The sequence below is a fragment of the Panthera uncia genome (assembly GCF_023721935.1).
Source record: "Panthera uncia isolate 11264 chromosome B3 unlocalized genomic scaffold, Puncia_PCG_1.0 HiC_scaffold_1, whole genome shotgun sequence".
In the NCBI taxonomy this organism is placed as follows: Eukaryota; Metazoa; Chordata; class Mammalia; order Carnivora; family Felidae; genus Panthera; species Panthera uncia.
In genome coordinates, this window is record NW_026057582.1 from 114,725,063 (window position 1) to 114,738,640 (window position 13,578).

At 36.7% G+C, this 13,578-nt stretch overlaps 1 protein-coding gene and 1 pseudogene across 3 annotated transcripts in view; both read left to right on the forward strand.

Moving 5' to 3' along the window:
* Positions 1-13,578, forward strand: part of SCAPER (S-phase cyclin A associated protein in the ER) — a 522,663-nt gene that overhangs the window by 38,097 nt on the left and 470,988 nt on the right. For all 3 annotated transcript variants that reach the window (XM_049611895.1, XM_049611896.1, XM_049611897.1), the window contains exon 4: positions 958-1,028. In XM_049611895.1, the coding sequence (XP_049467852.1) occupies positions 958-1,028 (71 nt within the window). The remainder of the gene's footprint in view (positions 1-957; positions 1,029-13,578) is intronic.
* LOC125908952 (heterogeneous nuclear ribonucleoprotein A1-like) lies at positions 6,996-11,616 on the forward strand (annotated as a pseudogene).

Consider the following 13,578-nt stretch of genomic DNA (forward strand, 5'->3'; position numbering starts at 1 on the left):
TTCTGTGCCTTTATCCCTGGTAGAACATTTGAGGGAGGCCCACTTATGTGTGATTAAATTGTTAACAGGTATTATGGCTCACTTCACTTATGCTTCTTTTCAGGGGTCCTGGTCCAAAATTATTTTGCAGAAAGGAAAATCATTCTATTATACATTACAGATAGAATCTTATTCCTGTTTTGTCTTGCTCTCAAGAATAGAGTGATTATAAAACAGTAGTTAGGGGTGCCTGGGTGGCTCAGTCGGTTAAGCATCTGACTTCGGTTCAGGTCATTATCTTGTTTGTGAGTTCGAGCCCTGTGTTGGGCTGTGTGCTGACAGCTCAGAGCCTGGAGCCTGCTTCAGATTCTGTGTCTCCCCTTCTCTCTGCCCCTCCCATGCTCATGTTCTGTCTCTCTCTCTCTCTCTCAGTAATAAATAAATGTTAAAAAAATTTAAAAAACACCAGTAGTTAGTGTCTTTCTAACTACTGGTGAGAAACAGGTGAGAATGATCTTAAATGACGTCAAGAATACAAGGAACTGAAAACTTCTCTTCCCAATGAAACTGTGTATTTCATAAATCAGATAAATTAGTCAAAATACTGAGTTTTTAAATGGTAAAAAATATTCTTGATTTGATTGTTAAAATAAATTTTGAATTCAAAGAAGTATTTTTCACACCTGTTTATAAGTTGAGGAGTATCACTAACTTGATCTTGTTTTTAAATTACTGGAATATCTGACTTATTTAAGAAGTTGATTTATTCCTGTTCTGAGAAAGCCATTCAATAAAATCAGTTTCTGGTACCATGGAAGTTTTTTTTTTATTATTTTATATTGACCATGTATGGATTGTACTGTTCTGTGGTCTCTAGAAGGAGATTATATGTTAGTCTGTCCAAATGATTTGTGTAGTTCAATTTTGTATTATCCATTTGTTGACTTTTATATTTGTCTGTTTATTCTTGCCTTGAAGGAAAATCTAAATGTCAAACTGGTGGAAAATCAAAGAGGACAATTCAAGGCACACATAAAAATACCAAACAGGTACAGCATATACAACTTTCTACTTGTAGAGTTTTAATTTCATTGAGACAATAAATATTGTGTATTTTGTCTTTATGTAAAAATCATTGTAACATTCTTTAGTTAACAAATGTGTGTATAGTACTGTATACCCAGCTCGTACTAAATACTTTACAAATATAAATTTATTGCTGCTTGTCACAGTCCTTCAATGTTGGCATTATTATCTTTATTTAAAAAATGAGGAAACTGAGGTAGGAATAAGTTCTATAACTTGCTAGTGAGTGACAAAGCCAAGATTTGAACCCATGCCATTAATTTCTAGTTTATGCTCTTAATGCTTCTGCTACACATCCCATATTTGTGAATTCTTTATGATTTTCTTTCTTGGTATGACAGTGTCTTTAGGTTGTAGAATAGTAAGAGTATTGTCTCTAAAAATTTTCACATTGCTTTACTAAAATTTAGAGAATGCAAGCCTACTTTATTTAAAAAATTTTTTTAGCATATGAATAGTTTGCTTTTTAATTCATAGTTATTTTCTCTTAAAGTATAGTTATATATGCTTTTCATATGTATTATTTTGGTTTTGATATTAAATATACCAATATGATTCTGTAAGCCAAAAGGTTCATTCACATAAGGAAAGCAGGAACTTCTAATCAAAATGTCATTGTAAGTTCCTAAGAAAATCCCTGACTCCTCACATACAGTGGTATCAATGATAAAAAAATTAGCTTTAATTAAAAAGATAAAGGATTTTCAAAAATAAGATAACCATCTCTGTGGATCAGAAGTAAAACAAACACATTGACAGGTAGGTGGAGTTGGGGATGTGAACCTAATCAACAAATCTTAGGGGTAAAGGAGGCTGAAATGTCCTGATTATGATGGGAAAACAGATGGAGGATATGGTATAAAATTTTAGGCTTGTGTGGGGTTCTACATTAGAAGCAAAAAAAGCTACAATCTTCCTGGGGTTGTGCCCTGTGAATTGATGTCTGAAGTAGTACAAGGGAGTAGCCTGTGGTTTATGACAGGATCTGTATTCTTGAAGGGTGAGAGTTTTAAGTCCCCAATAAAAGACCTCTGGAAGTGAGATCACTTCCAGAGTGGGCTAGATGATGGTCATCATAACACTAGTACACATGGAGTGAGGGTGAGCAAAGTGAAGAACAAAAATACGAGAAATTCAGACTCAAAATGAACTTGTGATGTAAAATGTCAAAGCACACGAGGAGAATAATGTTATAAAATATAGATAACACATTCTGTGAATAAGGTAATGAAAAGTCATTTTCCTAGAGAAGACTTGCAAATAAATGAGCTTAAATTTCTCAAAGGAAAGAATAACTACAAACGAAAAGGAAAATTCTTAAAGAATACAGATGGATATTAATTTTGAACATTTATGGATGAAAGTGAACCAATTAGAAACCTTATAAATGAAATGTCAATGAAATTAAAAAAAACCCATAATTAATGAAGTAAATGTTGTATTGGACAAAGGGAATTTGTGAATTGGAAGACACTACTGTGGAGAATTTAAAACATGTCTCAGAGACCTAACGAGATGGAAAATAAGAAAGATGGATTCCAGGACTGTTGAAAGTAGAGAATAAATAGTGGGCATTGAATATTTGAAAAGATAATGTTGAAAAATTTTCTCATTTTGAGTTCCCAAGAGCTTCAGAGCATAACTGTAGAGCTGAGCAGGGTAAGTAAAAAGAGATATATTCCTAGCTACATTCTAGGGAGTCTGAAGAATGTTAAGGTTAAGGAAAAAAATCTTTAAAAATACCAGGAAGTTGGGGCTCCTGGGTGGCTCAGTCGGTTAAGTGTCCGACTTCGCCTCAGGTCGTGATCTCGCGGTCCGTGAGTTCGAGCCCCGTGTCGGGCTCTGTGCTGACAGCTCAGAGCCTGGAGCCTGTTTCAGATTCTGTGTCTCCCTCTCTCTCTGACCCTCCCCCATTCATGCTCTGTCTCTCTGTGTCTCAAATAAACGTTAAAAAAAATTTTTTTTTTAAATAAAAATAAAAATACCAGGAAATAAACAAAACTACAGAGGAATGACAGATTAATAGCCTTATTATGAACAAAAGGACAATGAAGCAATATATTCGAAGTTTTAAGACAAAATTACTTTTAACCCAGAATTCTATGCTCAGCCAAGTGCAAGAGTAAAATAAAGCCATTTTTAGATATTTTAGACAAAGACTAAGTGTTTGCCACCCACTGACCCTTAATGAAGGAACTATCAAAGATGAACTTAAAGAAGAAAAGGTAACGTGGAAGAAGGAGCGTGATAAAAAGGTATGTGTAAAATATGTTCGTAAGTCTTACTAACAGTTGATGGTTTGAAAACACACACAATTAGATTTAGAAAAGTGAACTATAGTTTTAGACAATATTAACATGAAAGCTAGATTGTAGGGAGTTAGAATGGAGTTAGAGTGATAAAATCCTTGTCTTATTTAGGAGGAAGTTTTTGTTAGGAAAATATGAAGTAAATGTGTATGATAAAAAGGCCATCTACTGAAAGCAGCCATGATTTCCAACTAGAGGAAAAGAGGAAGTAAATAAATCAAAGTTTTTCAACCCCGTAAAAGGCAAGAGAAAGAAAAGAAAAATTATGGTAAATAAAAAACACAAAAGATGGTGGTGGATATTAAGCATAAATATATTAGCAAACATAATATATGTAAACTGATTAAATTCACTACTTACAAGTACTGTGTGTTAACTGGTTGTGTCACTGGAGCTGCACAGGTTAAGTTCACTTAAAAGGCAGTTGATTGAACTAAATCTCTCATTTCAAATTGAGCTATATGTTGCTTACAAGGGACACATTTAAAACTTCAAGGAAAGAGGGCGCCTGGGTGGCTCAGTTGGTTAAGTGGCCGACTTCAGCTCAGGTCATGATCTCACGGTCCATGAGTTCAAGTCCCACGTCAGGCTCTGTGCTGACAGCTCAGAGCCTGGAGCCTGTTTCAGATTCTGTGTCTCCCTCTCTCTGACCCTCCCCATTCATGCTCTGTCTCTCTCTGTCTCAAAAATAAATAAACGTTAAAAAAAAAAAATTTCTTTAAAACTTCAAGGAAAGACAAAAAACAAAGGGATAGAAAAAGATCCAGGTAGATACTTGGTATTCTAGATATACTCTAAAGTTAGTATAGCAATACTCAGATCAGTTGGAATTCAACATGAAATGCATTGACAACATAAAGATGGTAGTTGCATAATGGTGAAAAGAATAATCATCTATGGAGTATAAAAATAGTAAATTTTTATGTACCTTACAGCATAAGCTTGAAATAAGTAAAGCCCAAACTAACAGAATTATAATAGGAAATGTACATTCATAATCATACTAGGAAATATTAATATCTCCTACTCAGAAACTGGTAGATCAAGCAGAAAAAAAATAGTAAGGTTACAGAATTAGGAGTACAATTATGTTACATCTCACATAAATAAATATATGTGTGTGTATTGGCACTCAAGAAATAGTGTACACAGAACATATATGCAAAAATTGACCACATAGTAGGTCGTAAGGGTAGTCTCAATAAATAGAAGTCAGAGAAGTCAGAACATGTTCTTTGACTGTAAGTGCAATTAAATTAGAAAAAAAAATGGAAGGGTATTTTAACATCATATACAAAAAATAGATTATTGATGGACTAAAGCCCAAATGTGAGAACAAAAATTTAAAACTATCTAGAAAGATATTTTTATTACCTTGAAATAGGAGAGACTTTCCTAGATAAGACAAAAAACACAATTCATGCATAAGTTACGTAAAATTAAATTTATATGCTAAAAAACTCAGTTAAACAAAACTAAAGGTAAGACTGGGAGAAGATACTATATATCAAAATTTATAAAGAGCTAAGATTAATCAGAAAAAAACCGTAAAAAATTGTGGGAAACCTGAATAGCTTGTAAACTGAAAAGATGCTTCATTTTAGTAGTAACCAGGGAAATGCGTCTTGTGAAATCTTGCCACTTTGCCCTCTAGAACTAGGTTCATCATCAGCATATCTTCTGTATTTCACTCTTCTCTTGAACATTCCTTTTACCTTCTTGTTTTAAAACTAAATCCCAACTCACTTGTGAGGATCCTGCTTCCACGGTCTTTAAGTAATAGCTGCAGCACTTCGATCTCTGGTTGTAGAGTTTGGTTAGGTTTTCTGCCTTTCCTTACTGCCATTTCAGACAGTTCTCCCTTCTATCTCCTAAAACTCCCTGGATCTGAAGTGTGTGCTATCAGACTGTACCACCTGCGTTTCCTTCTTGTAGTTGCTGACAGACTTCTAGGTCACTTTTTATTCCTTGAAGATATAATTTCCAGGCTCACTGCAGGCTGTCTACCATCACTGCCATCCTCTCAATTCCTTGCATTTCTTTCTTCCAGCAGTCTTATCTTCTACTCATTTCCATGGTCACACTCTTGCCTTGTCCTTACTGATAACCACTCTTCCTCCAGGATCTCAGTCTCCATCCCTCTTCTACCTGTCATCTTTCTTTCCACCTTACTTCTTCTGATCTCCTGACTCTAATTGTTCTTCAACCCCATATAATCTGTAATTTATTGATCCTGCTACCCTTTGGCTATCTTTCACTTTCCATATGTCTACACTTCCCTGAAAATCCACCTGAGATTCTTTTTTTTTTTTTTTTTAATATATGAAATTTACTGTCAAATTGGTTTCCATACAACACCCAGTGCTCATCCCAAAAGGTGCCCTCCTCAGTACCCATCACCCACCCTGCCCTCCCTCCCACCCCCCATCAACCCTCAGTTTGTTCTCAGTTTTTAACAGTCTCTTATGCTTTGGCTCTCTCCCACTCTAACCTCTTTTTTTTTTTTTTTTTCCTTCCCCTCCCCCATGGGTTTCTGTTATGTTTCTCAGGATCCACATAAGAGTGAAACCATATGGTATCTGTCCTTCTCTGTATGGCTTATTTCACTTAGCATCACACTCTCCAGTTCCATCCATGTTGCTACAAAAGGCCATATTTCATTTTTTCTCATTGCCACGTAGTATTCCATTGTGTATATAAACCACAATTTCTTTATCCATTCATCAGTTGATGGACATTTAGGCTCTTTCCATAATTTGGCTATTGTTGAGAGTGCCGCTATACACATTGGGGTACAGGTGCCCCTATGCATCAGTACTCCTGTATCCCTTGGATAAATTCCTAGCAGTGCTATTGCTGGGTCATAGGGTAGGTCTATTTTTAATTTTCTGAGGAACCTCCACACTGCTTTCCAGAGCGGCTGCACCAATTTGCATTCCCACCAACAGTGCAAGAGGGTTCCTGTTTCTCCACATCCTCTCCAGCATCTATAGTCTCCTGATTTCTTCATTTTGGCCACTCTGACTGGCGTGTCCACCTGAGATTCTATGGTTTGTCTGTCATAATCATTTTCTTGCATACTCTCTTGACTGTCTTACTACCCTGCCCCTTGGCAGTATATGCTTGGCAGGACTGTCCTGTTTAAATCTACCTTTCTGCCTGTTGTGCTCTGTATACCTATGCATTTTGAACATGGGTAGAGAAAAGTATCAATTATGTTGACTAGTCTATTTTTACATTTATGACCGCTAACTTCACACGGATAGTACTGTCCCAAAGTCCTATTGCATGCCCCTAGCTTTTTATGTCAATACAGTCCCAGAGTTATTAAAAGGATAATAAAGGAATACTACAGATAACTCTATATGACACAAATTTGATAACCTAGATGAAATGGACTAAGTCCTTTAAAGGCACACTGTCAAAACTCTGTGAAGAGGGGCACCTGGGTGGCTCAGTCAGTTAAGCCTCTGACTTTGGCTAAGGTCATGATTTCATGGTTTGTGAGGTGGAGTCCCGCATCAGGGGCTGACAGCTCTGAGCCTGGAGCTTGCTTAGGATTCTGTGTCTCCCTATCTCTCTGCCCCTCCCCCCTTTGTGCTCTGTCTCTGTCTCTCAAAAATAAACAAACATTTGAAAAAAAAAAAAAAAACCTCTCTGAAGAAGAAATAGATAATCTTTATAGGCCTAAAGCTATAAAGAAATTGAATCAGTAATTAATAATCTTCCAAAACAGAAAGTGCCAGGCCCCTGTGGATTCATTGTTGAATTCTAAGTATTTAAGGAAGAAATTAAACTAATTCTCTACAGTCTCTTTCAGAGGGTAGAGGCAGAGGGAATAGTTCCTATCTCATTTAATCAGGCCCTAATACCAAAATCAGACAAAAACATTATAAGAAAAGATAACTGCAGACCAATAACTCTCACGAACATAGATGAAAAACAATCCTCCATAAAATATTAGCAAATTGTATCCCACAATATTTGAAAAGAATGATACACTATGACCAAATGGGATTTATCCCAAGGACAAAGCTAGTTCAACACTCGAAAGTAAATAAATGTAATGCATTACATCAGCAGGCTAAAAAGAAAAATCACATTATCATATCAATAGGTGCAGAAAAAACATGTGACAAAACTCAACACTGATTTATGACAAAAACCTTCAGGAAGCTAGGAATAGAGGGGAGTTTCCTGAACTTGATAAAATAAAATCTACGAAAAAAACCTACAACTAATGTGATACTTAATGGTGAGAAAGTAGAAGCTTTCCCACTAAGATCAGTTATAAGGCAAGGATGCCCCTTGCACTACTGGTTTTCAACATTATAATGGAAGTTCTCCTAATGCAGTATGACAAGAAAAGGAAATAAAAGGCATACAGCTTGGGAAGGAAGGAATAAAACTGTCTTTGTCCACAGATGATAAGATTATGTAAGAAATCTGAAAGTATCAAGAAAAAACTCCTGGAACTAATAACCCATTAGAGCAGGTTGCAGGGTAGAAGATTAATACACAGAAGTCAGTGGCTTTCCTGTATACCAGTGATGAACAAGTGGAATTTAAAATTAAAAACACAATACCATTTATATTAACACTCCCTTGAATTAAATACGTAAGTATAAATCTAAGAATGTATGTATGGATCTATATGAAAAAAACGATAAAACTCTGATGAAAGAAATCAAAGAACTAAATAAATGGAAAGGCATTCCATGTTCATGAATAGAAAGACTGAATATTGTCAAGATGTCATTTCTTCCCAGCTTTATATGTAGATTCAGTATAATCCTGACAACTTATTTTATAGATAGTGACAAACTGGTTCTAAACTGTATGTGGAATCAACGAAATATTGAAGAAGAACAAAGTTGGAGGACTGACACTACCCAACTTTCAGACTTTCTATAAAATTACAGTAATCAAGGCATGTGTTGTTGGCAAAACAATAGGTAAATGGATCATGGAAGAGAATAGAGAGCCCAGAAATAGGCCCACATAAATAGCTAGCTACTCTTTAACACAAGAGCAAAGACAATACAATGGAACAAATACGGTTTTTTCAACAAATCATGCTAGACCAACTGGATGGACATCCATATGCAAAAAATGAATCTAGGCAGATACCTTATACCCTTCACAAAGTTAAACCAAAAAATGGATCATAAACCTAAATGTAAAGTGCAAAAACTATAACATTCCTGATAACATAGAAGACCTAAATGACCTTGGGTATGGTGATGAGATTTTAGATATAATATCAAATTTGTGATCCATGAAGGAAATCTTGATAAGCTAGATTTAATTAAAATTAAAGCTTTGCTCTACAAAAGACAATGTCAAGAGAATGAGAAGACAGGCCACAGACTGGGAGAAAATATTTGCAAAAGACACCCTTGTTAAAGGATTGTTATCCAAAATATATGAAGAACTCTTTAAACTCAAATAGTAAGATACAGTGTTATATTAATTTTAGGTGTACAGTATACTGATTAAACAACACTGTATGTTAACTGCCCTAGAATTAAAATAATAAAAAACCTCAACGATAAGAAAACAAGCAACCTGATTAACAAACAGGCCAGAGGATGTACAGAAGGCAAATCAGCATATGAAAAGATACTCCACATCATATGGCATCAGGGAAATGTAAGTTAAAGCAACAATGAGATGTTACTACACACCCATTAGAATGGCCAAAATTGGGAATACTGATAACACCAGATGCTGGTAAAGATGTGGAATCACAGGAACTCTCATTCATTGCTCATGAGAATGCACACTGGTATAGTCACTTAGGAAGACAGTCTGGCAGTTTATAAATTGCTAGTTTATAAAGTCTTATAAAACTAAACCTACTCTTACCATATAATCGAATAGTCCTGGTCCTTGGTATTTATACAGAGGAGTTGAAAACTTAATGTCCACACAAAAATTTGCACATGGATGTTTATAGCAACTTTATTCATAATTGTCAAAACTTGGAAAAAACCAAGATGTCTTTCAGTAGGTGAATGGATAAATAAGCTGTGGTACATCCAGGCAATGGAATGTTATTCAGTAAAAAGAAAAGAGCTATCAAGCTATAAAAAGACATGGAGTGGGGGTGCCTGAGTGGCCTAGTCAGTTAAGCGCCCGACTTAAGCTCAGGTCATGATCTCATGGTTTGTGGGTTTGAGCCCTGTGTCAGCTCTGTGCTGACAGCTCAGACCCTGGAGCCTGCTTCAGATTATGTCTCCCTCGCTCTCTCTCTCTCTGCCCCTCCCCCGCTCACACTCTGTCTCTTAAAATGAATGTTAAAAAAAGAAAAAAGTCATGGAGGAACTTTATTATTATTTAAAAAAATTTTTTAAATTGTTTATTTTTGAGAGAGATACAGAGCATGAGCAGGGGAGGGGCAGAGAGAGAGGGTGACACAGAATCTGAAGCAGTCTCTAGGCACTGAGCCGTCAGCACAGAGCCTGACTTGGGGTCTTGAACTCATGAGCTGAGCCATGAGATCATGACCTCAGCTAAAGTTGGAGGCTTAACCGACTGAGCCACCCAGGCACCCTTACATGGAGGAACTTTAAATGCTTACTACCAAGTGAAAGAATCCAACCTCAAAAGGGTACATACCATATGTTTATATGGCATTCTAGAAAAGGCAAAACTGTGGAGACAAGATCAGTGGGGTGGACGCTGCCCAGTAAACATCATTAAAGTCTTCCCCCTCACCACCATTGTGTCTAAGTCAGAGTCTCCCAAAGAGCCTGAACAGCTGTGGAAGCTTTTCATCGGAGGTTTGAGCTTTGAAACAACTGATGAGAATCTGAGGAGCCATTTTGAGCAATGGGGAACGCTTATGGACTGTGTGGTAATGAGAGGTCCAAACACCAAACACTCCAGAGGCTTTGGGTTTATCACGTATGCCACTGTGGAAGAGGTGGATGCAGCCATGAATGCAGAGCCACATAGGGTGGATGGAAGAGTTGTAGAACCAAAGACGGCTGTCTCAAGAGAAGATTCTCAAAGACCTGGTGCCCACTTAACTGTGAAAAAGATTTTTGTCAGTGGCATTAGAGAAGACACTGAAGGTCATCATCTAAGAGATTATTTTGAACAGTATGGGAAAATTGAAGTGATTGAAATCATGACTGACTGAGGCAGTGGTAAAAAAAGGGGCTTTGCTTTTGTAACATTTGATGACCATGACTCTGTAGATAAGATTGTCGTTCAAAAATACCGTACTGTGAATGGCCATAAATGTGAAGTAAGGAAAGCTGTATCTAAGCAAGAGATGGCTGGTGCTTCATCCAGCCAAAGAGGTTGAAGTGGTTCTGGAAACCTTGGTGGTGGTCATGGAGGTGGTTTTGGTGGGAATGACAACAGTGGTCATGGAGGAAACATGAGTTGGCGAGGTGGCTTTGGTGGCAGTTGAGGAGGTGGTAGATATGGTGGCAGTGGAAATGGCTATAATGGATTTGGTAATTTGGTAATGATGGAAGCAACTTTGGAGGTGGTGGAAGCTATAACGATTTTGGCAATTACAAAAATCAGTCTTCAAATTTTGGACACAAGAAAGGAGGAAAGTTTGGAGGCAGAAGCTCTGGCCATTAAATCACGAAGCCAAGGTATCTATGGAGGTTCCAGCAGCAGCAGTGACTATGGCAGTGGCAGAAGGTTTTAATTACTGCCAGGAAACAAAGCTTGGCAGGAGAGGAGAGCCAGAGAAGTGACAGGGAAGCTACAGGTTACAACAGATTTGTGAGCTCAGCCAAGCACAGTGTGGCCGGGTCTAGCTGCTACAAAGAAGACATATTTTAGGCAATACTCATGTGTATGGGCAAAAAAGTTGAGGACCGTATTTGTGACTAATTGTATAACAGGTTATTTTAGTTTCTGTTCTGTAGAAAGTGTAAAGCATTCTAACAAAGGGTTTTAATGTAGATTTTTTTTTGTATGCATACTGTTGATTGCTAAATGTAATAGTCTGATCATGATGATGAATAAATGTGTCTTAAAAAATAAAAGATCAGTAGTTGCCAGAGGTTCGGGTGTGGAGTTAGGGAGGGGAGAACAGTCAGAGCACAGAAGATTCCAGATACCATACTATGTATGATACTTTAATGATGGATACGTGCCATTATACATTTGTCCAAACCCATAAAATGACCAACACCAAGAGTAAACTGTAAGGTAAACTATAATCTTCGGGCGATTATGATGTGTCAGTGTAGGTACATCAAGAAAATATATGTTGAATTTTATGTGCCCATGTACTTTTCTGCGAATTGGTCCATAGGCATCATTAGAGTATCAGGGGAGTCAATGAGCCCTTCTGAGAGAGATGAGTCAGAAATCTCAATTTCTCCCCTCCTCTTTCACTCTCCTTACCTTTATTCTTCCTCTTTCCCTCAAGAGTCATTGATTAAAACAGTATAATGTCACGGAATTCAGTTGTGTCAAACCTTTCTCACCAATTTAGATTGCTTTGTCTTCTTGAGGATCTTGAAAGCAGCTTACTACAGTGAGCTGTAGTAAGGGGATAATTCTCTGATTTTGAATCTTGGTTTTATTACTTAGTGTGAGACCTTGTGTTCATTTCCTAATTTAGTTAAACCTGAGTTTTCTCTTCTGTAAAATGGAGTTAATAAAGTTACCTATTATATAAAATTGCTTCAAAGATTAAATGAAGTGTAACTGTGTGGAAAGCACTTAGCACAGTGCCTGGCACATAGCAAGTATACCATGAATGTTAGATGCTGCTGCAGTTATTTATTATCATTGCTATTATTTTTATCAGTGGTAAGTAAGAGCCATGTACTTTGGAACTCTATAGTGACTTAATCTCTACAATTTGATTTACCTGTTCCACTCTTTTTCACAAATTTGACAATTTTGCCATTAGTTTATTCCCATTTTTTTCTATGAGCACATTTCTTCTCTTATTCATCTTTCCCACTATAATCATACCTAACATTATTTGGGCACTAATTGTATGCTAGGTGCTATGTGAAATGCTTTATGAACATTGGAGTAGAAGTTGGAAGACTAGGTTCTAGTCCTGGTTCCATCACTCACCCTTTGACCTGCTAAAAAATTCAATCTTTCTGAGCCTCAATTTTGTTATCTATATAGGAATAATAAATATTTGTCCTGTCTTTACAGTTTGTTGGAATGATTAAATGATAAGTCTTCAAAATCCTTTGATAAAATATAAATAAGCATGCAAGTATAAAGTATTACCATTGTTGCAAAGTTAAACATCAAATTTGCATAGCATATTGCCCTGTAAATGGAATTTTCTAACTGTAGTAGTTTTTTGCCTTACTAGCAACTTTCCTAGTAAAAGCTTCACATAGAGCAATCACAGAGAATAGAAACATCTTAACCTGCAAGCAGTAGTGGCTATTCTACATTGTAAGAAGGGATGGCAAAATGTTTGAATCATATACACATGGTTGCGTGACAAGGTAAATGCATAAATGGGTGAAAATGAGTGAAAGTACTTTTGAGAATTCATAAGATTAGAATCTAAAGTCACAGGAAGCTACTCGCTCTTTGCTGATCAGTGTAGAACAACTTCATGAAGGAGGCACAATTTGGGAAACTTCACAAATTAACTTTAACTTTGGATGGTGTATGGGAAGAGAAGTGAAATGGTCTGGGCTGTATGGTAAAGGGCTGGCAGCACAGGGCCTGCATTACATTACACGCAGTGTAAATGGTAAGCAGTGTTTTTGTGGAGCTCTAATGGGAAGATGGTCTCCTGTGGCTATATGATCTTTGACAAATGAGCCTCTGAACCTCAGTTTTCTGAACTATAAAGTGAAGCTAATAATACATAGTTTATGAATTGTTTGAAGGAGGTTAGAAGATTATGTAAAGTTGCTTTATGATGTTTTGTTGTCCCTGTTATCAGGAGAGTGGACAGAATTGGGCTTGACTTTGGGATAGATGCTAGTTGAATGGGATTTTGAATTTGGTTTAATCCAAGGAAGGGATATTTGCCATAATAATAAAATTATTTACTACTAGGGCCAGAAAGAACTGGGAAAGCAAGTGAGGCAAAGATGTTGTGGATTGTTGATAATCACTTCAAATTTTATTGCTTGAGTATTGAGAATTTGGACCTGGGCTAGGGCTATCACATAAAATGTTTGCTAGTTTTCGTTTGTGAAATCTGGTTGGGGGACTGTGGAGGGAGGGTAAGCAGCTC